At 39.2% G+C, this 21,599-nt stretch overlaps 1 protein-coding gene across 1 annotated transcript in view; it reads left to right on the top strand.

Annotated features, from left to right (window-relative positions):
• MAN1A1 (mannosidase alpha class 1A member 1) overlaps positions 1-21,037 on the top strand; it is a 151,380-nt gene extending 130,343 nt beyond the window's left edge. Inside the window, exons 8-13 of the mRNA XM_079780508.1 lie at positions 206-299; positions 6,219-6,334; positions 9,684-9,903; positions 11,351-11,523; positions 17,842-17,957; positions 18,335-21,037. Of these exons, the coding sequence (XP_079636634.1) occupies positions 206-299; positions 6,219-6,334; positions 9,684-9,903; positions 11,351-11,523; positions 17,842-17,957; positions 18,335-18,458 (843 nt within the window). The 3' untranslated portion in view covers positions 18,459-21,037. The remainder of the gene's footprint in view (positions 1-205; positions 300-6,218; positions 6,335-9,683; positions 9,904-11,350; positions 11,524-17,841; positions 17,958-18,334) is intronic.
• Positions 21,038-21,599: the final 562 nt, after the last annotated feature.

Here is a 21,599-nt window from a genome sequence, read left to right as displayed (position 1 = left end):
GCATCTGGCATACGGCAGATCAGTGTGACTGTGTTCATTGCTGCCTATTGTTTTTGTAAGCTGGTAGCGACTAACTTTGTTCTAATCCTGCATCATTTAAATCAATTTTTTTTCTAATATGGAAAACTATCATCAAGAAAGAGAGAAGAATGACAAAAATTGTTTTTTGGATTTTCCTAGTAACATTTTATCTTCTATTTTGTAGGTAATGAATATCCGAACAGTACTGAACAAACTGGTTAAACCACAAGGCCTTTATCCTAACTATCTGAATCCCAGTAGTGGACAGTGGGGTCAATGTAAGTCAAAAGATTATCATTGTTTGCCCTGGTGGGTGTGTCTCAGTGGTTAGAGTGTTGGCCTACGCTAAGAAGGGTCTCGGATTCTGTTGTAGGTCAAGGGCCATACCTGGGTTGCAGGTTACATCTCCGCCCAGTTGGGGAGCGTGTGGGAGGAAACCAATTGATGTGTCTCTCATACTGATGTATCTCATACTGATGTCTCTCTCTCCCTCACTTCCCCTCCCTCCCTTCCACTCTCTCTAAAAACGAATGGAAAGAGTATCCTTGAGTGAGGATTAACAACAAAGAAAAAAAAAGATTAGCATTGTTTTAGCTCTTTATGGTACCCAGCACTGCCCTGGTAACAGAAAGAAAAAGCAGAATAAAGCACAGTATTTGGGGAGATTGTTTAGAAAAGGAGAAAGAAGACCTGGTCCCTTTAATAAATAGGATTCTGTCACTAGACAGACTGTAAGTGTTACCTGGAAACTAGAGTGTTTTGCTTTTCATGCGGAACTGTGAGCATGATGACATATAAGCACATTTAAAGCTATTGATCAGAAAGGGAAGATCGAGTCCGGGTAGTGGGGGGAATGTTAGCCTGTAACAAACTAGACATGTGGGTGAGGGGGCGGGGGAATTGTTCCTTTGTTTTAATGACTGTCATCAGGATTTTCTATAGAGTAACTAGATCATTCTACTTCATAGCAGTTCCTTTCTGCTTGACTACAAGATGAGAGAGGAGCCTGAGTCTTTAAGGGTTAGGAAATTGAAAGAGCAAACGGCGTATTTTTTCTGCTTAATTTTAAGCCAGCAGGTAACGGTTCCTTGCCAGTAGAGTTCTCCTTAGGGTAGGAGAAAGTATTGTGCCAGGAGCCCTCACTTGAGATCCTGGCAGACTTTGGCCAGCAGTGTAATGATTCAGAGTCGTTGAGAGAAATGTCCTCAAGCTGCTTTGGAAAAACAGTGGTAGATGAAGCAGCAACTGAGAGCCAGTGAAGAATACTAAGTGAGACGCCTAGCTGTGCCGAGTGTGTTCGAATGCCTTACAATTTACTCTAATTTGAGTTGTTTCATTATATTTAAATGCCATATATTCTTAGATGGCTGGGCCTCACTGCTGCTTTAGAAGTACTCTGCTTAAAGAATAACTTAGTAGAAAAAAAAATGCTAACATCTATGTGTGTTAGTAATGGCTTGGAAAGGCCTAGCTTTTGAGATCATAAAACCATAATCAAGGTTGCCACGTAACCTCAGCGTGGTCCACCAATCACTGGGCATCCCTGAGACCTTTCAGAGAGTCCACAAGGTCAAAGGTGTTTTTATAATAACACTAAGACGTTCTGCCACAGTGCTGACATTTGCACTTAGGTGGCAAAAGTACTGATGGGTGAAGCTACTAAAGTGAGAACCATAGCCGAGGCTCTGAATAGTCATCACATTTTAAATCTTCACAGCGGATTTGAAAATAAAAAATAAAAAAAAAAGAAGGAAAAAAAAAGCCAGTTTCACTTATGAATGTTCATAATGAAGCAAAAATAAATTATTGATTCTAGTAAATCTCAGCCATTGAGTACCCATCTTTGTAATATTCTGTGTGATTCAATCCAAAGTACACTTAAAGCACTCCTGCTGCTTAATAAAGAACAGTGGTTGCCTCACAGAAAAGCATTTGTGTGATCCTGAGTCCTGAGCTGAACTTACTGTTTCACCGTCACCCATTCTACTTGAAAGAACAACTGAAGACAGACTGGTTTTTCCGAGTTGGGCAATTAGTAGATGTGTTCTTGAAAATGAGCCTGTCCACTTCAAGGAAAACTGGCAGAATCTGTCCCGATGATAAAATTTGAACTCTGCATGAAAATTAGAATCTTGGGAAACGTGTATATGCCACCAGGAATGAACTCATTGCCTTTAAGCAACACTTAGAGACTGTTCTGATGAGATTGGTGGTGATATTAACAAATGTATAATGAAATGTGTCGACATTTGGAAGATCTGCGTAATTCAAGTGAGCAATACTTTCCGAATGACCGGTGCATGCTTTTACAAAAATCATGTAAAAGATTCATTCAAAGCACAAGGGAGACCAATGGATGTTAATGCAACAGCACAAAAATGCATTGATATGGTTTCTAATTCTACATTGCAACTTTTAAAACACTCTAACCTTTAACAAAAACCACTTGTCAGGTTTTGTTGTAGTATCAGAGAAGAATATCCACAATAATCTGAAAAGACTTAAATATTCTTCCCTTTGCAGCTGTATAACTGTGAGACGGGTTTTCTTCATCTGTTTCAACCAGGACAACATATAGTATAGATGGAATATAGAGCAGATATGAAAATCCACCTGTGTTCTAGAACAGGAAACGTCAAAGAGATTTACAAAAATATGAAATAGTGTCACTCTTCTCACTAATTATTTTTTTGTAAAAATATAACGTTTTTATGAAAAAATTGTTCTAAGGGGTATATTATTGTTGTTTTAAATATATTAAGAAAATATATTTAATTCTGTTTTAATTTCCAATATTGTAAATGTTGGTAATATTACGGAAACAAGTTTTTTTGGAGTGCTTATTCATTTTTTGAAAGTATAAGGGGGTGCCCTGGCCAGTTTGGATCTCTGGTTGGAGCTTCAGCCCACACACCAAAGGGTGGTGAGTTCGATTCTAGGTCAAGGACACATACCTCAGTTGCAGGCTCTATCCTGGCCTGGTAGGGGTGCTAGTGGGAGGCAGTCAATCGATGTCTCTCTCTCTCTCTCTCTCTCTCTCTCTCTCTCTCTCTCTCTCTCTCTCTCTCTCTCTCTCATCGATGCTTTTATCTCCTCCCCCATCCCCCGACTCTATCTGAAAGCAATGGGAAAATATCTTCAGGTGAGGATTTTTTAAAAAGTGTAAAGGAGTGCTAAGACTATAAAAAGTTTGAGGGCCACCGGAGTATTTGGGATAAAGCAGAACTGGAGTAGCTTTCTTTCTAAGGACGAAATGGCCACATGTGGTTCTCTAAAAGGACAGGGTTTTTGGAGTTCTCCTCCTCATGAAAGTTCAAAAGTTGAAGAAAAGTCTGAGGATTTACTGTTTTATTTTCCCTGTGACTTAGGGTTTAGGAGTCACTATGGAAAGGGACAAAAGAGTCCGTTGTACTGGTACATCCTGGCTTCACCTTCCGGGTCACAAATATACTATCTATTTGGCCATGTTTCCTGGTACAAAGAGCCCTTTATATTTGGATTGCTTATGGGTCAGTTTCCTGGTGGAAAAACAAACGGGGTTGATGAGTTCCCCTTGTCTCTCCTCCTCCACCCTATCCTGGGTTCCAACCACAAGGAAGACTTATGTTTTTATTCTTTAATCAAGCCTGCTTGGCTGTGCCCACATTTGTGCTTGTTCTGTTTCTTTCTGACTCTACCAAGGCCCAGCTCGATTGCCATTTCTTCTGGGAGGACTTTGTGTTCAAGACTCCGGTTAGAATTTGTCAGCACCCATTCCTCCTCTACTCACACCCCCTTCTTCCTCCTCATCCCAACACTTTGGGTACTTTCTGGTTACAGTCCTTTTCCTGATGATTCATATGCTTACCCATCAACCTAGGGATCCAAACTTTTGAGGGCTATGACTTTGTCTTAGTCATATGTGTTAACCCAACGCACGGTATCTTGCACCTAGTAGGTGTTCACTTAACTTGAATTTTGTGGACATTCATGCACTCTGTACGCAATCTGACTCTCTCTCTCTGCCTCTGCTCTTAATCGTGGTTCTATTTATTCTCTTGGAACAGTTTTCCCATGCTCTTCCGTTGTGACTAAGAAGCAGCATCTGGCCCTGGTCACTAGTCATAGAAAGAGATCTGGTGGCTGTTGAGACCAGATGTGGGGCTCCATGTCAATAAGCAATAATGATCGCCCTTCTTTGGTTAATATAACAACACTAATACCCATATAGTGCCACTAGCATCACTGGGGGATTGCTCTGAGGCGTTCAGATTCAGATGAAGTCTACAAAATTTAAAAAATGAGGCTATTGAGTATTCTTTTCGTCTTGTTCTTTTGCTATTTTCTCTCTCTTTAAATATTAGGAATCCTTTCATGGGACCTATTTCTATTGGGAAGAAAGGGATACATTACCCCCTTTAGAGAAGAACATAACAATTGAGTGACAATAGTACACATTACCTTTAGAGCATTTGGGAAGAAAAACACGACATATGTTCTTTCTAGCAATAGGCGGTCCCTTCCTGCTGGCCAAATCCGGCATGTTCTCTCCTCCACCCATGAAGATATTTACACAGGGCCCTGTTGCCAACACAAACAGTCATCCAAAACCAGAGGAAGCTTAATGAGTGAGATGCTAAAATCTCAAAGGGCTTTCTCTCGTGTTTCTCCTTCTATGTGCCTTTATTTTTATTCTTTCCTAACATGAAAATTTTATAAGCAGGAAATTTAAAAAGTAAAAAATTAACTAGCATTTGCTAAACAATAGTTAAAATACATGTAATACTATGTAACCCTTTTTTCCTTTTTTTAAAATCACCACATGCCCAAAATTGCTTCTTGCATCTATTATAGAATCATAACCCAAGGAGTAGTGGGGGGAGGGGAGGCCCAGAGCATGAAGCCGCTGCTTCTGGCTGTTGGGTTTCAGATCTCATCGCTTTAACTCAGAGGACCTGTCTGGATCATGGCCATCATTTCCTATTACCTCCTTCAGGCCTTGTTATGCTGACAGGAGCCGGACAGTGACCCGCCTGACCATGCATCACTTGCATTTGTCTCCTGCAATCATGTTTGTAACAACAGGGCTCATTATTGATGAGATAGGTCTTCGTCTATTTAATTTTTAAATGTCAGAGGTTTCTGTGGTGATTTACTTAGGAAACTGTAAAGGTCACTTCAAACACGGCTATTTTAAGAACCAGCTCTACAATGGTAAAAACACTCTTTTACATTAAAATTAAAACTATTATTCTGGACTTTTCTAATAAAATCCATATTTAACCACTTAACAAATACAGCCCTTCTAGCCTGAATAGATGTAGTCCTTATTAAGAATGACTTAGGATTTTCGCTCTGTTCAATTGTTTACTGAGTAGCCACTCAATGCCATTTTCCAAGATAAGTGCATCTTTTTAATGCTCGTGTTCTCTATGAATTCTGTAGATGACATCTGTCTTTGTAGCTAAACATGCTTGAAAAATAAAAGTATAAAGGGCAAAGGAACCCATGTCGTGTTATTTGGTGAAGAGCAAGCAGGTCCACATGCCAGCCTCTGTATGAGTCGAATCAGATGGCAGGAATCAGAAGGCTGTAATCTCATTTAGCGTCCGTGAGGCTCAGGTTCCTCATTTTTAATGAGGGTACCTACCCTACAAGTTGCAGGATTGTTGGTCCTGTATGTAGTGGATCTGGCACAATAAATGGCAGCGGAGGATTGCAGAAATGATGTGTAAGGAAGAAAAGCGCCTGCCACCATCTTCTTTCTTACCACCCCCCCCCCCCAAGGTTTTTGACCCTTCTTGTTTTATTGCAAGCCACGTTTTTAAAAGATTTGCTAATACTCATAGATTTGCCATGGTTTATATTATTGAGCTAAACAATTAAATATTTATTAGAATATATACTGTGAAACATTTTCATTTGGTATGTTTACTAGAGAACCAGGTTTTTGGAATTAGGGGGGGATTATATATATATTTTTTTATCTTCCTGCTTACAAAATGACCCTGGTAATTATTTAGAGTATATTGCATTAGTTAACAGCACATCTGCTCATTTCAGAATGTCTTTCTGAAAACAAGAGATATGTTGGAATTTAAATGTAAACCCGAGTTGCAGTTGACGTAGGGTTTTGCATCCTCGTTGCTAATGTAATTTTGCTGCATTATCTGAATTAAAGGCTGAATCACTCTAAAATTCATTTCCCTCCCTTGCAGATCATGTATCAGTTGGAGGACTCGGAGACAGCTTTTATGAATATTTGCTAAAGGCATGGTTAATGTCTGACAAGACAGATCTGGAAGCTAAGCAGATGTATTTTGATGCTGTTCAGGTAAACCCAATAGTTAAATCATCTTTGCCACTCAGCTCTGACTTGTAACTTACTTATTCAATCAAGCTTTAATGAAAAAAAAAAAAGTGGAATACTACATAAGTGAGTTACAAATTATTTCCAGTTAGGAAGAGTAAATCATCTGCTAACGTAACTATAACAATAGTCAACATACTTGATGTATGCAGTTCTCAGAGGGCAATTAAGTTTTTTACATAGTTCAAACCTCAGTGAAGCTTTACATATCTGAAAGGAAAAGGTTTGCATATCTGAAAAAAAAGATATTTTTGTGCTTAGAGTCCATTACAGTTACGGAGAGGAAAAAATCCTGAATTTATATTCTGAAAATTGACTTAAGTTAAAATGGCCTGCCTATACATTTGAAATAAACTTATCTCCAGAGATATGTGGACAGTACTCTCAAATAAAAATCTGAAGTCACCCTAATATTATTAACAGTTTTCAGAGGTCCTTTAAAATGGAGGAAGAATGAGAGGGAACAAACCCTTGTTGAATTGAGGACTGTGTGCTAAGAAGTGTTAGGTAGATACTCTAAAGTACTAGTTTATTTCCTCACCGTTTAGATGTTATTCACCTTGTGTTACAGATTGCATTACAGTTGTATTACAGACAAGACAACTGAACTTCGGGTTGAGTGTGAAATAAAAATTCAGATTAAAATTTGTGTCAACACCTCACCACTATGGATTTATTTGTGAATAGGATTTCTGTACTCATGTATATATTTTTTTTATGGGCAGTAAGTTAGTGAGGTAAGTCAGAAACTACTTAGCAAAGTCTTTAGGAGGTGGCCAGTGTGAGAGTAAACTAAATCTCAGTCAAAAATGAAAATAAAATTTGAAAGTAAAAGAAGAAAATTATTTTATATAAAATACCTGAATTTGCCGAAACCGGTTTGGCTCAGTGGATACAGCGTCGGCCTGCGGACTCAAGGGTCCCAGGTTCGATTCCGGTCAAGGGCATGTACCTTGGTTGCGGGCACATCCCCAGTAGGGGGTGTGCAAGAGGCAACTGATCGATGTTTCTCTCTCATCGATGTTTCTAACTCTCTATCCCTCTCTCTTCCTCTCTGTAAAAAATCAATAAAATATATTTTAAAAAAAAAAATACCTGAATTTGTACCCAGCTTTTCAGGAACAAATTTTGTAGCACAATCAAGTACACTTCTGATTTTTAAAAGTAGTTTATATGGTAACATATTTTTTGATATTAATTATTATTAAGGCATCTCAAATAATGTTGTAAAATTATGGTGAAACCATCAAAAAATTGACTGCTTAGAATTTTTTTTAATTTAGAATAGTAATTTTTTTTTTATAATTTAGAGTAGTAGAGGAGAGAGAAAAAAAATGGAAATTTGGAATTCCAAAAATGTAGCCATTGTTCTAAAACTGATCTTCCTCAGAAAAGGTCTGAGTGGTTTTGATATAGACTGATTTATTTATTTGACTATAAATGCAACTTGCTTTGCTCTGATTGACCAGATTAAATGCCACATTGGTCCCCACTCAAGGTCAATAGGGAGCTTCCCTAATAGAGCAGCTACAACTCTGCTATTTCACAGATGAGAACTAAAACACCTTAGCTAGGACCCGGGCCTGCATTTAGCACAGCCTTTATTCAGGCACATGATGGACATCAAAAGCCTACTTACTGGGATAGGTCCACACGGCCTCTTCCAGGTTTCTTTTTCTTCATTCCTCTGGGATTTAGGTTTTAACCTAGGGAGTTCCTCTCCATACAGTGTGGTTTCCATTATGTCATTTTTTAATTACTATCCTGGCAGACATTTCAATTATTCTCATCCCTAAAACCTGCTGTTCCAGGAAAAGCAACTTTAAAATATTCTTTTAAGTATTTTCCCGCAGTTTCTAGAACTATACCCACACAGCTTTCAACATATTGTATTTAGACAAACCATTGACAGGAAAATCCATTAGGAACAATTGAAGTCAAAGTGTTTCTTGTTTCTCTTAATAGTAAAAACACTTTCAATCCATTGTGTTTTCAACTTAGAAAGCGCAGCTAGAACACTTAAACTTCTGATTTTGACAAGTAGCCATGTCTTACCTAGCAAAGTTTCTTTGTCTAGTTGTACTTACAGAGATAGATCATTATCACAGAGAGGGTGCCCTACATTATTGTTCTGTACAGTTGAATTGCTAGAGATATGGTTCATCAGTTTTAGCTGCAAGTGGGTTTTAGAAAGTGTTTAATCCAAGAGTGGTATGGTTTGGGGGTTTCTTTGGTTGTTTTAATAATAAAATACCCTGAACTTCTAATTGTCTATCATGGCCTTCTCTGGAGACCATACTAAGAATCCACAGGGAGAGGTGCTCACCCTGAAACAGGGCCATTGGAGTGAACAGTACCTGGGCAGGTGCTATATTAGACAATCAGGATTCTGCAGGCTTCATCAAACTAATTTTTTTCTAATATAGAAGGATGAAAATCACAAAATATACAATACTCTTTTTTCCTAATTAATTCTCTATACACTTCACACAACATTTTTTTAAATATATTTTATTGATTTTTGAGAGAGGAAGGAAGAGGGATAGAGAGTTAGAAACATCGATCAGCTGCCTCCTGCACACCGCCCACTGGGGATGTGCCCGCAAACCAAGGTACATGCCCTTGACTGGAATCGAACCTGGGACCTTTCAATCCGAAGGCCAACGCTCTAGCCACTGAGCCAAACCAGTCAGGGCAACTCAACATTTTTTTAGAGCTACTTTCCCATCCTCTGTATTAACTTACATTTGCCAATTGCCATACAAACATTGCTTTGGAGGCCTTGGGACTTAGTTGTCTACTTTATATTAAAAAGTAGCAATTTGGTCAGAATCATGCCAAAAATAATATAGTGCTTTATGCAGGATCCATAACAGGATAATAATGTTTCTCTAATCCATGCTCAAAAGCTATTGCTCTTGCTATGTAGAAAGAATAATTTCTTGGCTGATGAACAGGTATCTGCTTAAAGGACTTTATTGCAATTTGTGCTCTGAGAAGTGTAAATAGCTAAGATGTTCAGTTGCATTAAATAAGAATGAAATATGAATGTAATAACTGGGTCATCAATAAAATTAGCTTAACCACAGTAAATGAGCACAGTAGTATGTTTGTTTATTTATTACCATCTTGATTTCATTTGTTTACTTAGAATAAAGGTAGGGAAAGTTTTATCTGCCTGTGTATTCATTTTAATTTATTCTTCTCTATCACAAGTTTTATCTCTATGAAGTAATTGTGGAGGGGGGGTTATCATGTTTTAGTATAAATTTGAGAAGAGATTACAAATGCTGAAAATAAGTGTTACTTTCAGGCAATCGAGACTCACTTGATCCGCAAGTCTAGTAGGGGGCTGACGTACATCGCAGAGTGGAAAGGCGGCCTCCTAGAGCACAAGATGGGCCACCTGACCTGCTTTGCTGGAGGCATGTTTGCGCTGGGGGCAGACGATGCTCCGGAGGGCCTGACCCAGCACTACCTTCAGCTCGGAGCTGAGATTGCCCGCACCTGCCATGAATCTTACAATCGCACATGTGAGTACATGTTATTCTTCATCTACAGTCTATTGCCACATGCTTTTATTTCGTTCAGTAAGGAATTTGGTCGTTGTTGCCCTCAAAAGAATATCCACTGTGCCTGATGAAACCTAATAATCATGATTAATATATTAAAGGCATATGTGTTTTCAGCTTAAAAGATACTGCTTTGCTACATAAAAATATTTACTCTTAGTTTGCCAAGAATTGGAAATCCAGGCCATAAAACATTAGGCCAGACTAATTTATTGGCCTTGCTTTAGGTAAATAACATTGGATAAGAGTTTCTGTCTCACTGCCAAAGAGATGTAATATATTTTTGTAAATTATCGTTAATCTTTCCAGTGTCTCTATGAATGAGATTTTGACTTTGACTCCCTCCTTATAAAATAGGGTTTGAAGCACAAAGATTAAATAACCTCTCATGACATAATGACTTAGAATTCACACCACTGATTTTCTAGCTAGCTTATAAGGTATTTCCTGGGACCTTGCACCTACCCACTGGGTGCTCAATAACTGTTGGTTAAATGAAAGAAAATATAGAATCATTACCTTAGATGACTGTATTTTAAAGTATATTAAATAGCCCTGGCCAGTGTTAGATTATCAGTGATTAGATTATCGGCCCTCAAATCAAAGGGTCACGAGGTCTATTCCCAGTCCAAGGGCACGTACCTGGGTTGCAAGTTCAATCCCCCACCCCAGTTGGGGCATGTGCGGGAGGCAACCAATTGATGTGTCTCTCTCATATCAATGTTTCTCTTTCTCTTGCTCTTCTCCCTGCCCCTCTTCCTTCCTCCCTTCCACTCTCTCTAAAAATCAGTGGGAAAAATATCCTCGGGAGGATTAACAAAAAGAAAATGTATATTGAGTATCATTTACTACTAGTGTGTCGTGCACATTGAAAGAAAATTAATTAGCAGTGGCCGGCAGGGTGGGACTGGGCAAGATGGGCTGAGCATACCCTGGAGCAAACCTCCCGCGGGCGCCGCAGCTGGAAGGTCGACTGTGGAGTGAGCGGGGTCCCTCGGGCAGGTGGGGTCCCTCGGCCTGGTCTGCAGATAGGGCCAAAACCCGCTCTCTGACATCCCCCGAGGGGTCCCAGATTGCGAGAGGGTGGTTCTCGGGTGACGCACCCCGGAATCAGGCTCCCTCCTCTCTGGTTCCGGTGCGTCACCCGAGAACTGCCACTGCCAAGTCACAGCAGCTTGGCAGCTCCTGCTTTGAGCATCTGCCCCTTGGTGGTCAGTGCGCATCATAGCTACTGTTCAGACGTTGGCTTAGCCTCTTATGTATTATAGATAGGATGTTTATAACTATTTCTTAAAGTGATTTGTCATTGTTCTTGACTATTGTAAAGTGCTTTCTAGTTTCAGTTAAGTTGTAGACACTAAGCATTATTCAGGACAATAACCTCTGTTACCCATTCCGTATTCTTTAGTTGTGAAACTGGGACCAGAAGCCTTCAGATTCGATGGTGGTGTTGAGGCCATTGCTACAAGGCAAAATGAAAAATACTACATCCTACGGCCAGAGGTTGTTGAGACTTACATGTACATGTGGCGACTGACTCATGATCCAAAGTACAGGAAATGGGCCTGGGAAGCTGTAGAGGTAAAATTTTAATTTGCTTAAAATTAAATTAAGATATATTTATCTATATTTTCATATAGATAAATGTGTCAGAAAAAAAATGTAGCATGTACAGATAAATATAGCATATCAACTTTTCTATAATTGTCAAAGCTTTGACCAGACTTTTTCCATTCAAGACTGAGTGTTTTCATTTAGGTCATCCTGCATATTTGCCTTCAGCTTTTCAGCTTTGCTTAATATATATATATATAGAGAGAGAGAGAGATTGAAGGAGCTATCTAGAAAAGCATATTATAAAATTAAGTTCCCACGACTAGAAGTGACGACCACTTAACTCCACAAAGAGTTATAGGCAACTTGGTGATAGTCACCCCTTGCCTGTTGTCTGTTCCAAGAAACACTGTGTGTGTGTGTGTGTGTGTGTGTGTGTGTGTGTGTGTGTGTATGTGTTCTCTATTAGTCTTTGGGCATTGAAATGATAATATAGTACATACTCTTACTTAGAGTAAATTAGCTACTTAGTTTTAGAAATAACCTGTAGAAGAACTATTTTCTGCAAGTTCAGGTTTCTCTGAATGTCGATAAGCTTTCCACCTGTCCAGTGTGCTGATTTAATTCTTTGTCATCTCTTGGGCCTCTTCCTGCCGAATGTGGCATATCATCTTCCTAAACTAAACTATTGTGTGTGGATGCCACAGAGGCACCCTACAGAGTGTGCATCAAATGATGTCTAATTTTAAGAGCTCTTATTCTGCAACGAGTGGGAGGGAATTCAGGGGATGAGAACAAGCAAAGGCTTTAATTACGCTTTCTTATTCTCCACACTCTTTCTTAGAAAGTTCGCTGTCTTTAAAAACAGTCCATTAGGAGTAACTTCTCTCAGGAAATCTAAGATGAATATTGCCTTTGTCTAAAATTTAATATCTCAGGAAGCCATTGATAAATCTCGCTTATTACCCTGTTCATTTAGTGTGTGTCTTATCACTAGTCATCACTCATTTTAAGTAATAGCAATTCTCTAGGCCTTTTTAAATATTTTTTTTGCAGTTTTCTAATTATAGTTAGTCAGTGGTAATTTCAATTTCTTTAGAAATATTGTCTCTGAAAAATGTATTTAAATTACATTTCATCTAAGCTTTGTTGATAGGGAATTATTTTGGTCTTCAGTAAGCCAGCAAAGGAATTAAGGCTAGCGCTCACCTTGGAAATATCAGTTTAAATTAAAAATAGCAGGAATTATGTTTTTCATCAAATCTAAAACACCATTTTTTACGTACCACTAAGAAAGTACAGCCCTCCCAATTAAATTGTGGTCATGACAATTTTGGAGATGTTAAAATGTGAAAAATGTATGACAGAGACTTGCTCAAAAAGAAGCTTTGATTTGCTTGTTCCTCGGGGGAGTTTGTTGGTGAAGTAAGAAGGTTGATGTGAGGTGTTAGGAATTTTGCCTGTTACCACCTCTTAGTGTAGGATATGATGTGAAATGGTTTCATCGTGTCCCAGTGCAGGGATCCTCCTGTTTTTGCCCCTAGTAACTTCAGCTGGGACTTGAGACGCAGTGGGGAGAGAGGAGTGCCGGGGGCTCTTGCCTCTTCTAAAGCACAGGAATCACAGAGTAGGCAGCACTTAGTTCACTGTCGCATGCCCTCGGCCCCCTGTGTTGGTGTTGCAGCTGCGGTGGGTGATGCCCGCGTCCTGGCAGCATTACCCCAAGTGCCCGTGACTGTTCTGACTCAGTTTCTCCGCAGGCAGCTCGCCCTGGTATGGGAAGTGGGGGAAGAGTTCCAGGTCCCACCAGTGAGATACTGGAGTGGGTGGGTGGCTTTCCCAGTCTTCCTTCTTCGAAGAATACTTCTGAGATGTGTTCTGCGTGGTTCCTCAGAGGTGTAGGCGGGAGGGAGCCCTAGTTGCACACAGCATGTTTCCCTGGCTCCTCTCACTTCCCTGTTTCACTCTCCCCACTTCCTGATATCACCTCCCCCAAAATTTCCTGCATCCAACCCGTGACTCATGCTCTGTTTTTAGGGGAACCCAAATTAAAACATAGGGGGCCCTTAAAAAATCACCTAGTCCAGATTCCACGCAAAGGAAAGACTCCTGGGCCGATCTTTGCCAGATGGCTATCCCTCACCAATTCAAGGACTTTGTAGCACAAAGGAATATGCTGCTAATAATGTGGTTCATGTCATTTTTTAATGGCCAGGAGTAGTAGGAAGTTACTCCTTTTAAAACCAGAATTCACAGTTCTGTGCTTTTGAAAAAAATAATCTCTCTCTCGTACAATTCAGCTCCTCCGTTATCCGAAGACTGTACCTTCTGCCAGCTGTTCCTCCCTCATCCACCCTTTTCCTCCACCTTCTCCTGACACGGTTCCCAGCTGTGTTCTTTCAGGGCTGAGCAGTGTGACTCAGGAACCGCTCTCCTGAGGGCTAATCCCTACAGCCTGTGGTCCAACTTGTCCCTTTAATAGATTTAGAAAACCCCTGGCTTACATGGAAACTATGGCCGAATGATGTTAGCGAGTACATTGACGACTGTTGAGGCATCTCTTTTGTTATGTGCTTGTTTTCACCCATACTTCTGTCCTATCTCTAACAAGCACTCCCTTCCCAGCCTTCTTTCAGTGGTACACTTGTTAAACCTGCTCTCCATGTCTGAAGGCAAGATAGGAAGGTATAGAGGCCCGTGTACAACACTGGAGACTCCCTCCACAAGTTACAAGCAATCCATTAGTCACAGGTGTTCCAGCACTAGGGAACTGACCTAACAGCAAAACCATCTACCTGTTTTTTTCTCAATAATGTCATGAAGAACTACATTAAATTCCTCCTAATTAAACATGTGTAATTAATATTCTGATAAAGCTCTTACCATAAGTTATACACATGCATTCCTATATTTGTAGGTAAATATGGATTATATAATGTCTATAAATGTAGGTATGTGTAGATTATATGATGTCTCCACTGGGCTAGAGTTGTGGATAAGCCTTATGTAGGAATGTTCATTTCTTTATTTGCACAAACATTTCTCTCTTGTTCCCTGAATCTAACCTTTTACACATGGACGTTTTGGCTCTCAGAGAAAGATTTGTCTTCCCAGTTTCTGCTTCTGCCCGCCCAGGCTTGATGCCTGTTTTCAGACTCTTTGATATGTCTGTTTTGCCTGATTCCCAGACCAGACTCCACAAGTTAGCCTTCTTATTAGCGCTGTTCTCTGGGGTCCACTCTTGGAGGCATCTCCGTTGAACAGCTGCTTCTCTAACCTGGTAGATAAGACAAGGCTTCTCTGTTCATACAGTGATGCTTTCCGGCTTAGGACTTAACTCATGCTGCCCACTATTCTCTTACCTTCTCCCCCCCTAAAAAGGTTCAGTCACTTGGGGTCAGGTTTGTGTTCCTTCTTTTGTTTAGAGCTCCAGTCAGTGTAAACATTCTCCTATCCTTCTTTTCTGTGCTATTAGCAAGTCCCATTCACATATGGTCACCAATAAGTAATGTAAGCATTTACTAAAACTGAGGTGGTCCCTATGCCAAGACTGAATCCAAAGAACAGACTGTAGTAAAATGATGCTCTGATCAGAGTCTGCTGTGTAGATACATCCTTCCACTGTTGAGATTCTGTAAAATCAGAGCCTGTTATGGGGGCCCAGGAGAGCTGCTTGTCCCTAGATTTACATATTTAAAGTCTTAAAATTTAGACTTGACATGAAGGTTTTTCTTTTTATTTAAAATGCATCTTTAGCACTAACCGGTTTGGCTCAATGGATAGAGCGTCAGCCTGCAGACTCAAGGGTCCCAGGTTCGATTCCAATCAAGGGCATATACCTTGGTTGCAGGCACATCCCCAGTGGGGGGTGTGCAGGAGACAGCTGATAGATGTTTCTCTCTCATCGATGTTTCTAACTCTCTCTCCCTCTCCCTTCCTCTCCGTAAAAAAATCAATAAAATATATAAAAAAATAAAATAAAATGCACCTTTAGCATTTTTTTAATTTATTTACCAAAAGCCTTAAAAAAAATAAATGAAAGAAGCTAGGCCTCTCTGGACCTCTCACAGGGCCCTGTACTGTGCTGACTGTGTCTTCATCGTGTTTTATTGTCACAACAACCCCATGTGGACCACAGGAACACTGCCTGGGTCCAGGAACCTCTGAGGCCACACACAGCGAGTCCAGAGCTGGGACACGACTCCCTCCTCTAAAACTCTACGTTGTGTTCCTAACGACTGTGGCTCTCCACACTAGGACTGTGGGAGAGAAAGGACAACTGGCGTGAACTGAAAAGAGAAAATGCTTTGGACATTGCCAGCCCAAAGCAAAAACTGATGGAGCTTATAGACATTTCTACGGGAGGGAGAGCGGCCTGGCTCCCTCGTTAGCTGATCGCCCAAGAACTTCCAGAGAAAAACCAAGAAAAAGCTTGGTGGTTCAGTTACGTTTTAGGAAATGTCGGGAAATAAGACTTCATTATGTTCCATAATAATGACCTTACTCGGTTCTTCTAAATCTCCATCTTTTTCTTTTTACAAACAATCTTTAACCTCCATTGTATCTGGTATTTAACTTTTTATCAAAAGGAACTTTGATCAAAAAAGGAAGGAAGGGAAAAAAAATAATTGGAACTGAAGGTCCCTTTCTGTAGGCTTTCGCGCTCTTGGTTCATTGTGTGCAACTGAGAATATAATCAAAGCATTTTATTTTTGAAGTTGGTCTTATTTTCCCGGGGGCTTTTAAAAAGTACCAAATCATGAGACATTTTCTTTATGCATGGAGCCTGCCAGTTAGAGTTTCTTCAGCTGGTAATTAAATGCTTCTCCTCGTGACCCCGGGCTCTGTGCCTTCTGCCCTCCAGCCCTGGTGTGCCAAGTCAATTTCTCCATTGCCAGCATCTGCGGAGGGGAGCTGAGCCCTCAGTGCCGCATCCCTGCTCACGGGATTCACCTCTCCCCCCTCTTTTCTGGGCTCTGCATTCTCAGAGCCATGTTTTCCTCCAAAATCTTTTTCTAGCCAGTAATGATGTTTCTCAACTAATATGGCAAGGCCTGTGTTCTCCATCTTTTTTGCTAGTTTGGCTGAATGGGAGAAAAATGGAGTATAATTATACACGTAAAAAAAGAGGGGCAGGGTTATGTTTCATAAGAGAAAACTGAAAAATAAATTTAAAATGACATGAGAATCTAAGAGTAACTTTACCTTGTTAATGTGTTCTGTATTTCCTTTATTTCATTATAAATATTAGGTTTTGTAGTCTTAAAGTTTATATTTTTTGTCCACATCCTATGAATTAGAACCAGATTTCAGATGGCAATTTTGATGTGACTGTATAGTTGATAAGAGTAATAGAATGTGGTGAGTAGGAAATAACTTTTTTAGAGCTGACTACGCCTGGTAACTAACAAAGCAGCCAATGTGATTTCAAAATACAAAGACTAGTCAACTTAGTGGCAGCAGACAATGTAGGAAGCAAGTTATTTTAGATTGTTACCTAAATTTTCTTTCCAACCCTGCCCATCCCATCTCTTACCCAAATACTCATTATAGCCTGACAGCTGCAGGAATGTAGGGTCCTTTCTCCCTATAGTTACCAGTGGATTCATCCCATCTTCTTCCATCCCAGACCAAAGAAAAGAAAAATGTGTTTTAGAAATAGATACCAACCACATTTTTCCCACTGCTTTCCACTTTCCACTTTTATCTCTTTCACCATTATCACTAATTAGTACTCCACAATGGATTTTTAAGCAATAAGATGTTCTGCTTATAGTAGCAGCTGTTTTGGTCCGCACACTTTTTTACCAGTGGTTTGTAATCCCATTTGATATGAATAGTCTTTCTAGACCAGGGGTCAGCAAATGTTTTCTGTAAGGGCTGGAGAGAATTAGGTTTGGGGGCCATACGCAACTATTCAACTGTCATTATAGTGAAGAAATAGCCAACATGTGAGTATAGCTGTGGCTCCATAACCCTTTATTTACCAAAACAGACAGCAGACGGGATTTAGCCTGTAGTCCATAGTTTGATGAACCCTGCTCCAGATTATAGTAGGAAATGGTAAATATGACTGAAAACTTATTCCAAAACTCAGTTTCCAATTAGGTGAGAAGATATATTGTCCATATATCCTTTAACTTTTCATGCTTTATTTGTATTTACATTGGATAGGGTTTTTGTTTTTTGTGGGGTTTTTTTTAAAATTTTCAACTAAAGCTGTTCTAATCTAGCAATTCAATTTGAATCCTCGTGTTATTTTAATTTGACAATCTATTAATAAAAATTAGTGACAATCGGTTGACTGACTCGCGACCATTTTTTTCCATCTCCTTGGTCATTCAGGCTCTGGAGAATCACTGCAGGGTGAACGGGGGCTACTCGGGCCTCAGGGACGTTTACCTCAATCATGACAGTTACGATGATGTGCAGCAAAGCTTCTTCCTGGCGGAGACACTAAAGTGAGTAAAAATCATCTAAAAGTATGTGGCCGAGGGGGCTGGGCAGGCCTCTGTCCATGTCTTTATCATGAGCACATTCAGACACTAGCACGCATGGCTGCCTCTGAATGCCATTCTACATGCATGGCGATGATGGCAGGTTTGTTTTCGGTCATCGTGTGCGTTTGCTGACTCGGGCCTGCTTTCACGGTTCTGGTACTCTAGGATCAAAGCCCAGAGTAGCTTCTTCACTCCGCATTAATGTGTATATTCCCTCAACGCGTTGCTATACTTGACTGTCGTCCCTGGTTCTCCCTCAGATGAATGGAGTCACTGATGTGGTTTGGGCTGTGCCTTTGTGGTTTTACTGCTTCATACACTCGTGTTTCTCCCTCTAGATATTTGTACTTAATATTTTCTGACGACGATCTACTTCCACTGGAACATTGGATCTTCAATACTGAGGCCCATCTTCTCCCTAAACTCTGCACTAATGAAAAAGAAGTGGAAGTCAATGGATAATGACCAGACATTTTACATTTTACTCTGCTCATTCCCGTCACTGCATACCTTAATAGTCCCTCTTCTCGTATCCAGGCCCATGATGAATTTTATTAGTAGGTCTGTGATTATTCTAAGTTCTAAAATTGTTTTGCAGTCTTTTATGTTTTTTATCATAGGCTTAAATGGGACGCAAATTCCTTATCGTATCCTTTAGTATTTAGTCAGTAGATCGCAGATTTTCCTATTTTACGTAATCTGTTATCTCTGGAGTTCATGAAGGTATAGTATCATTTTTATTAGACTGAATAAAATGGTATACCAGTGACCTCTTAATTACAGTTTTGATTTGACTGCAAAACTTTTTCCTCCTCTATGAGGAGATAGTGTCTGCTTTAAGCTGTAATGTTTTGCCATGTTGCAAAAAGCCATAATAATAAATTAAATATTAAAAAAGCTTTTTCCTTTTTAATTTCATGTGAATATGGTTTGTCTATCCACCAGAGACAGATCTTATAACTGTGACAGCCTCCTTATGCGGGTCTATCATTATTTGATAGAATGTCTTCTAAAATACTTTACCTACAGTTTAATTCAAAATAGAATGCCATTCCAAAAAAGATCATCTCGTGTTGACCTCATTTCATTGGAACCACAGTATATTTCTGTTGGTGAATTATGTTAGTGTTTCCTAATTTGTGAATTAGTTCTCAAATTTTACTTGAAATGTCCTGTGTCATTTCTGGGTCATGTGCTGGTTAATTTCTCCCATTCCCCACCACACAGCGAAGTGAGCTTGCAAGTTTGGCAGATCTCTGCTATTGCTCAATTACGTTTCTTAAAGGGAAATAGTATCACTCTTAGTGTGTTAGCTTTCGCTTTTTACTGAACATACGAAGAATCGGGTATCTCTAAAGAGAGGATGAATATTTCAAATGATTTTTCATTTGCATTTCATCTTTAACTTTTTTTTCCTTGAAGTAAAGAAAACATTACATCTGTATCAGATTTGACAAGGGCCCTTTCTCAAATGTAGTAAATTATTTCATTTCTGTTCATGAAAGCAGAATTAACTCTGAAAGAAGCTTTAACAATGTATTTATTCGTGGTCAATTGAGGAAAATCTAATAAACTTTTAGGTCAAATAAGAATATAGTCTTGGTTAAATTCAATATAGATGTCCCAGCTTAGAAAGAATATGTAGAAATGGATGCTCCCAATCCCCCACAATCTGATAGCAGATCAAAATAATTATATGGTTCTTCAAAACATTGTGTTGAGATATGAGTGCTTTTCCCAAGAATAGATTTGGTGATACCTTGTGTTTTCTTATCATATTGGATCATATTATATATGTGACCCAAAGAGCTAATATGGTGATGTATATTCTGAGGTACAAAGACTTTAACCACCTGCATTCTCCGCCTCCAGTGGTCAAATAGATCAGTACAACCCCATGGATTAAGCTGAAGCATATGAAGTTGCTGCATTTGTAGTTTAAAAACTATCCAATATCAACAATTTCATATGGCTCAACCTAATATTTTTTAAGACAGTTATCTTCTTGGATCTCTATAGACTTAATTGTTTTAGCTCTTTCAGCTTTTAAAAGTGTTTCAAACGATTTCTTTTGTCTGAAAGGACCACCTTGTGTAACCTGCTCTTTTTTTCTATATTGTACATTGGTATACAAAGAATAAATTAATAAAGTTAGTAAATTAAGGACATCCTTTATAAATCATTATTGCCAAGTTAATGTGTTTTGAGACCCAGAATATCTTCCACTCATATGTCAGCTCACCTTATGAAATGAATGGATAGTGAGAGTTCTTTTGTCCCAGAACATAAAGGCAAAATATAAAAGATTATTGCAAAAAACAGGCCATATGTATTTAGATAATAATTTTCATATAAGCATCCTTGGGCTAACAATTTAAGTTACCTTCTTTTCTTTGCTTTTAAATTTGATTTGAAAGAGCACAGAGCTGGTATGTATTTCTACAGCAGATAGGATTTTAATATCAGGTTTATGTACACCCTGCACTATAATGTACCTTCTGTATACTGGTATAAGTAGGCCAAAAGATTGTACTAGACATGGTTCTGCCAGTGGCAAGAATAAAGTTTTTTCAATTCTAGAGCTTGGATTTTTTTAACGCAAGTCCCAAAACAACAAAAATGTAAGCAAGAGATTAATATCATAGTGATGTAATTTAATTAAAGTTATATTTTGTGTTAATTATTTTAAATAACTGATGTCTTTAGGTAGACACGTCTTTCATTCATTTTCAGCAATTTCACCTAAAAGGCAAATAATTAAAATAGCACTTAATTCTCTGTATGTGTTTTTGGTATACTTTATGCAATTAATACACATAAAAATTGTGTGGCGATTTTCAGGACTCGATGTTTGACATAATTCCTTCATATGTGTTATCCATCCTTTACAATGATTGTTTTTGATTTGTGCATAAATCCATTCTGTCATTTCCAACTTTATATAAATCTTTAATGTTATGGGAAACATAATAGATTGACACATAATTTTTAAAAACTATATTTGTAAAATTTCTCTATTGTGAATAAAGTCTTTTAATATATCTCCTCCTTTGTTATGTTTTTCTCCTTTTAAGTAAGTTTTTGTATATGTAGGGGTGAGTGTGTAGAGTTGCAAATGAAAATATTAGATCCAAATAGTGATTCCATACCACACCCAGAGTATCCTGACAAGGAAACATTCCCCATTAAAAACTTTAACTTGCAAATGATTTTGCATGCATGGCCTTTGGTTAATCAAATACCTTTATTAAGAATCTAACATGTTCAACACCAGGGCATGTAGGGTGGAGGTGGGGAGTTGGTGTCAGAAATAGCATGAAGTATGATCATTGTTCTTCCATTTACATCCTCACCGTACCACTGAAACAAAACAAAGCAGCATTTAGTGTGAAATGACAAGTGAAATTCTTCTGTTCAGGGAGCAGGCCACTAGGATTTGATATGCCCCTCCTTTGGGGGCTTGACCGGGCTCTGGGACAGCAGGGGCTCACAGGGAGATTCATCCCTATGTCTGTGCCTCAGCCCTGTCTCTCACTCCCCCCTACCCCCCGCCCCCCTATATCCGGGGCTCCTCGGCAGTGACAGTGCGTGGGCACACCAGGG

This window comes from Cnephaeus nilssonii (assembly GCF_951640355.1).
Source record: "Cnephaeus nilssonii genome assembly, chromosome: 9".
NCBI lineage: Eukaryota > Metazoa > Chordata > Mammalia > Chiroptera > Vespertilionidae > Cnephaeus > Cnephaeus nilssonii.
This window is presented reverse-complemented; position numbering and strand designations above follow the sequence as displayed.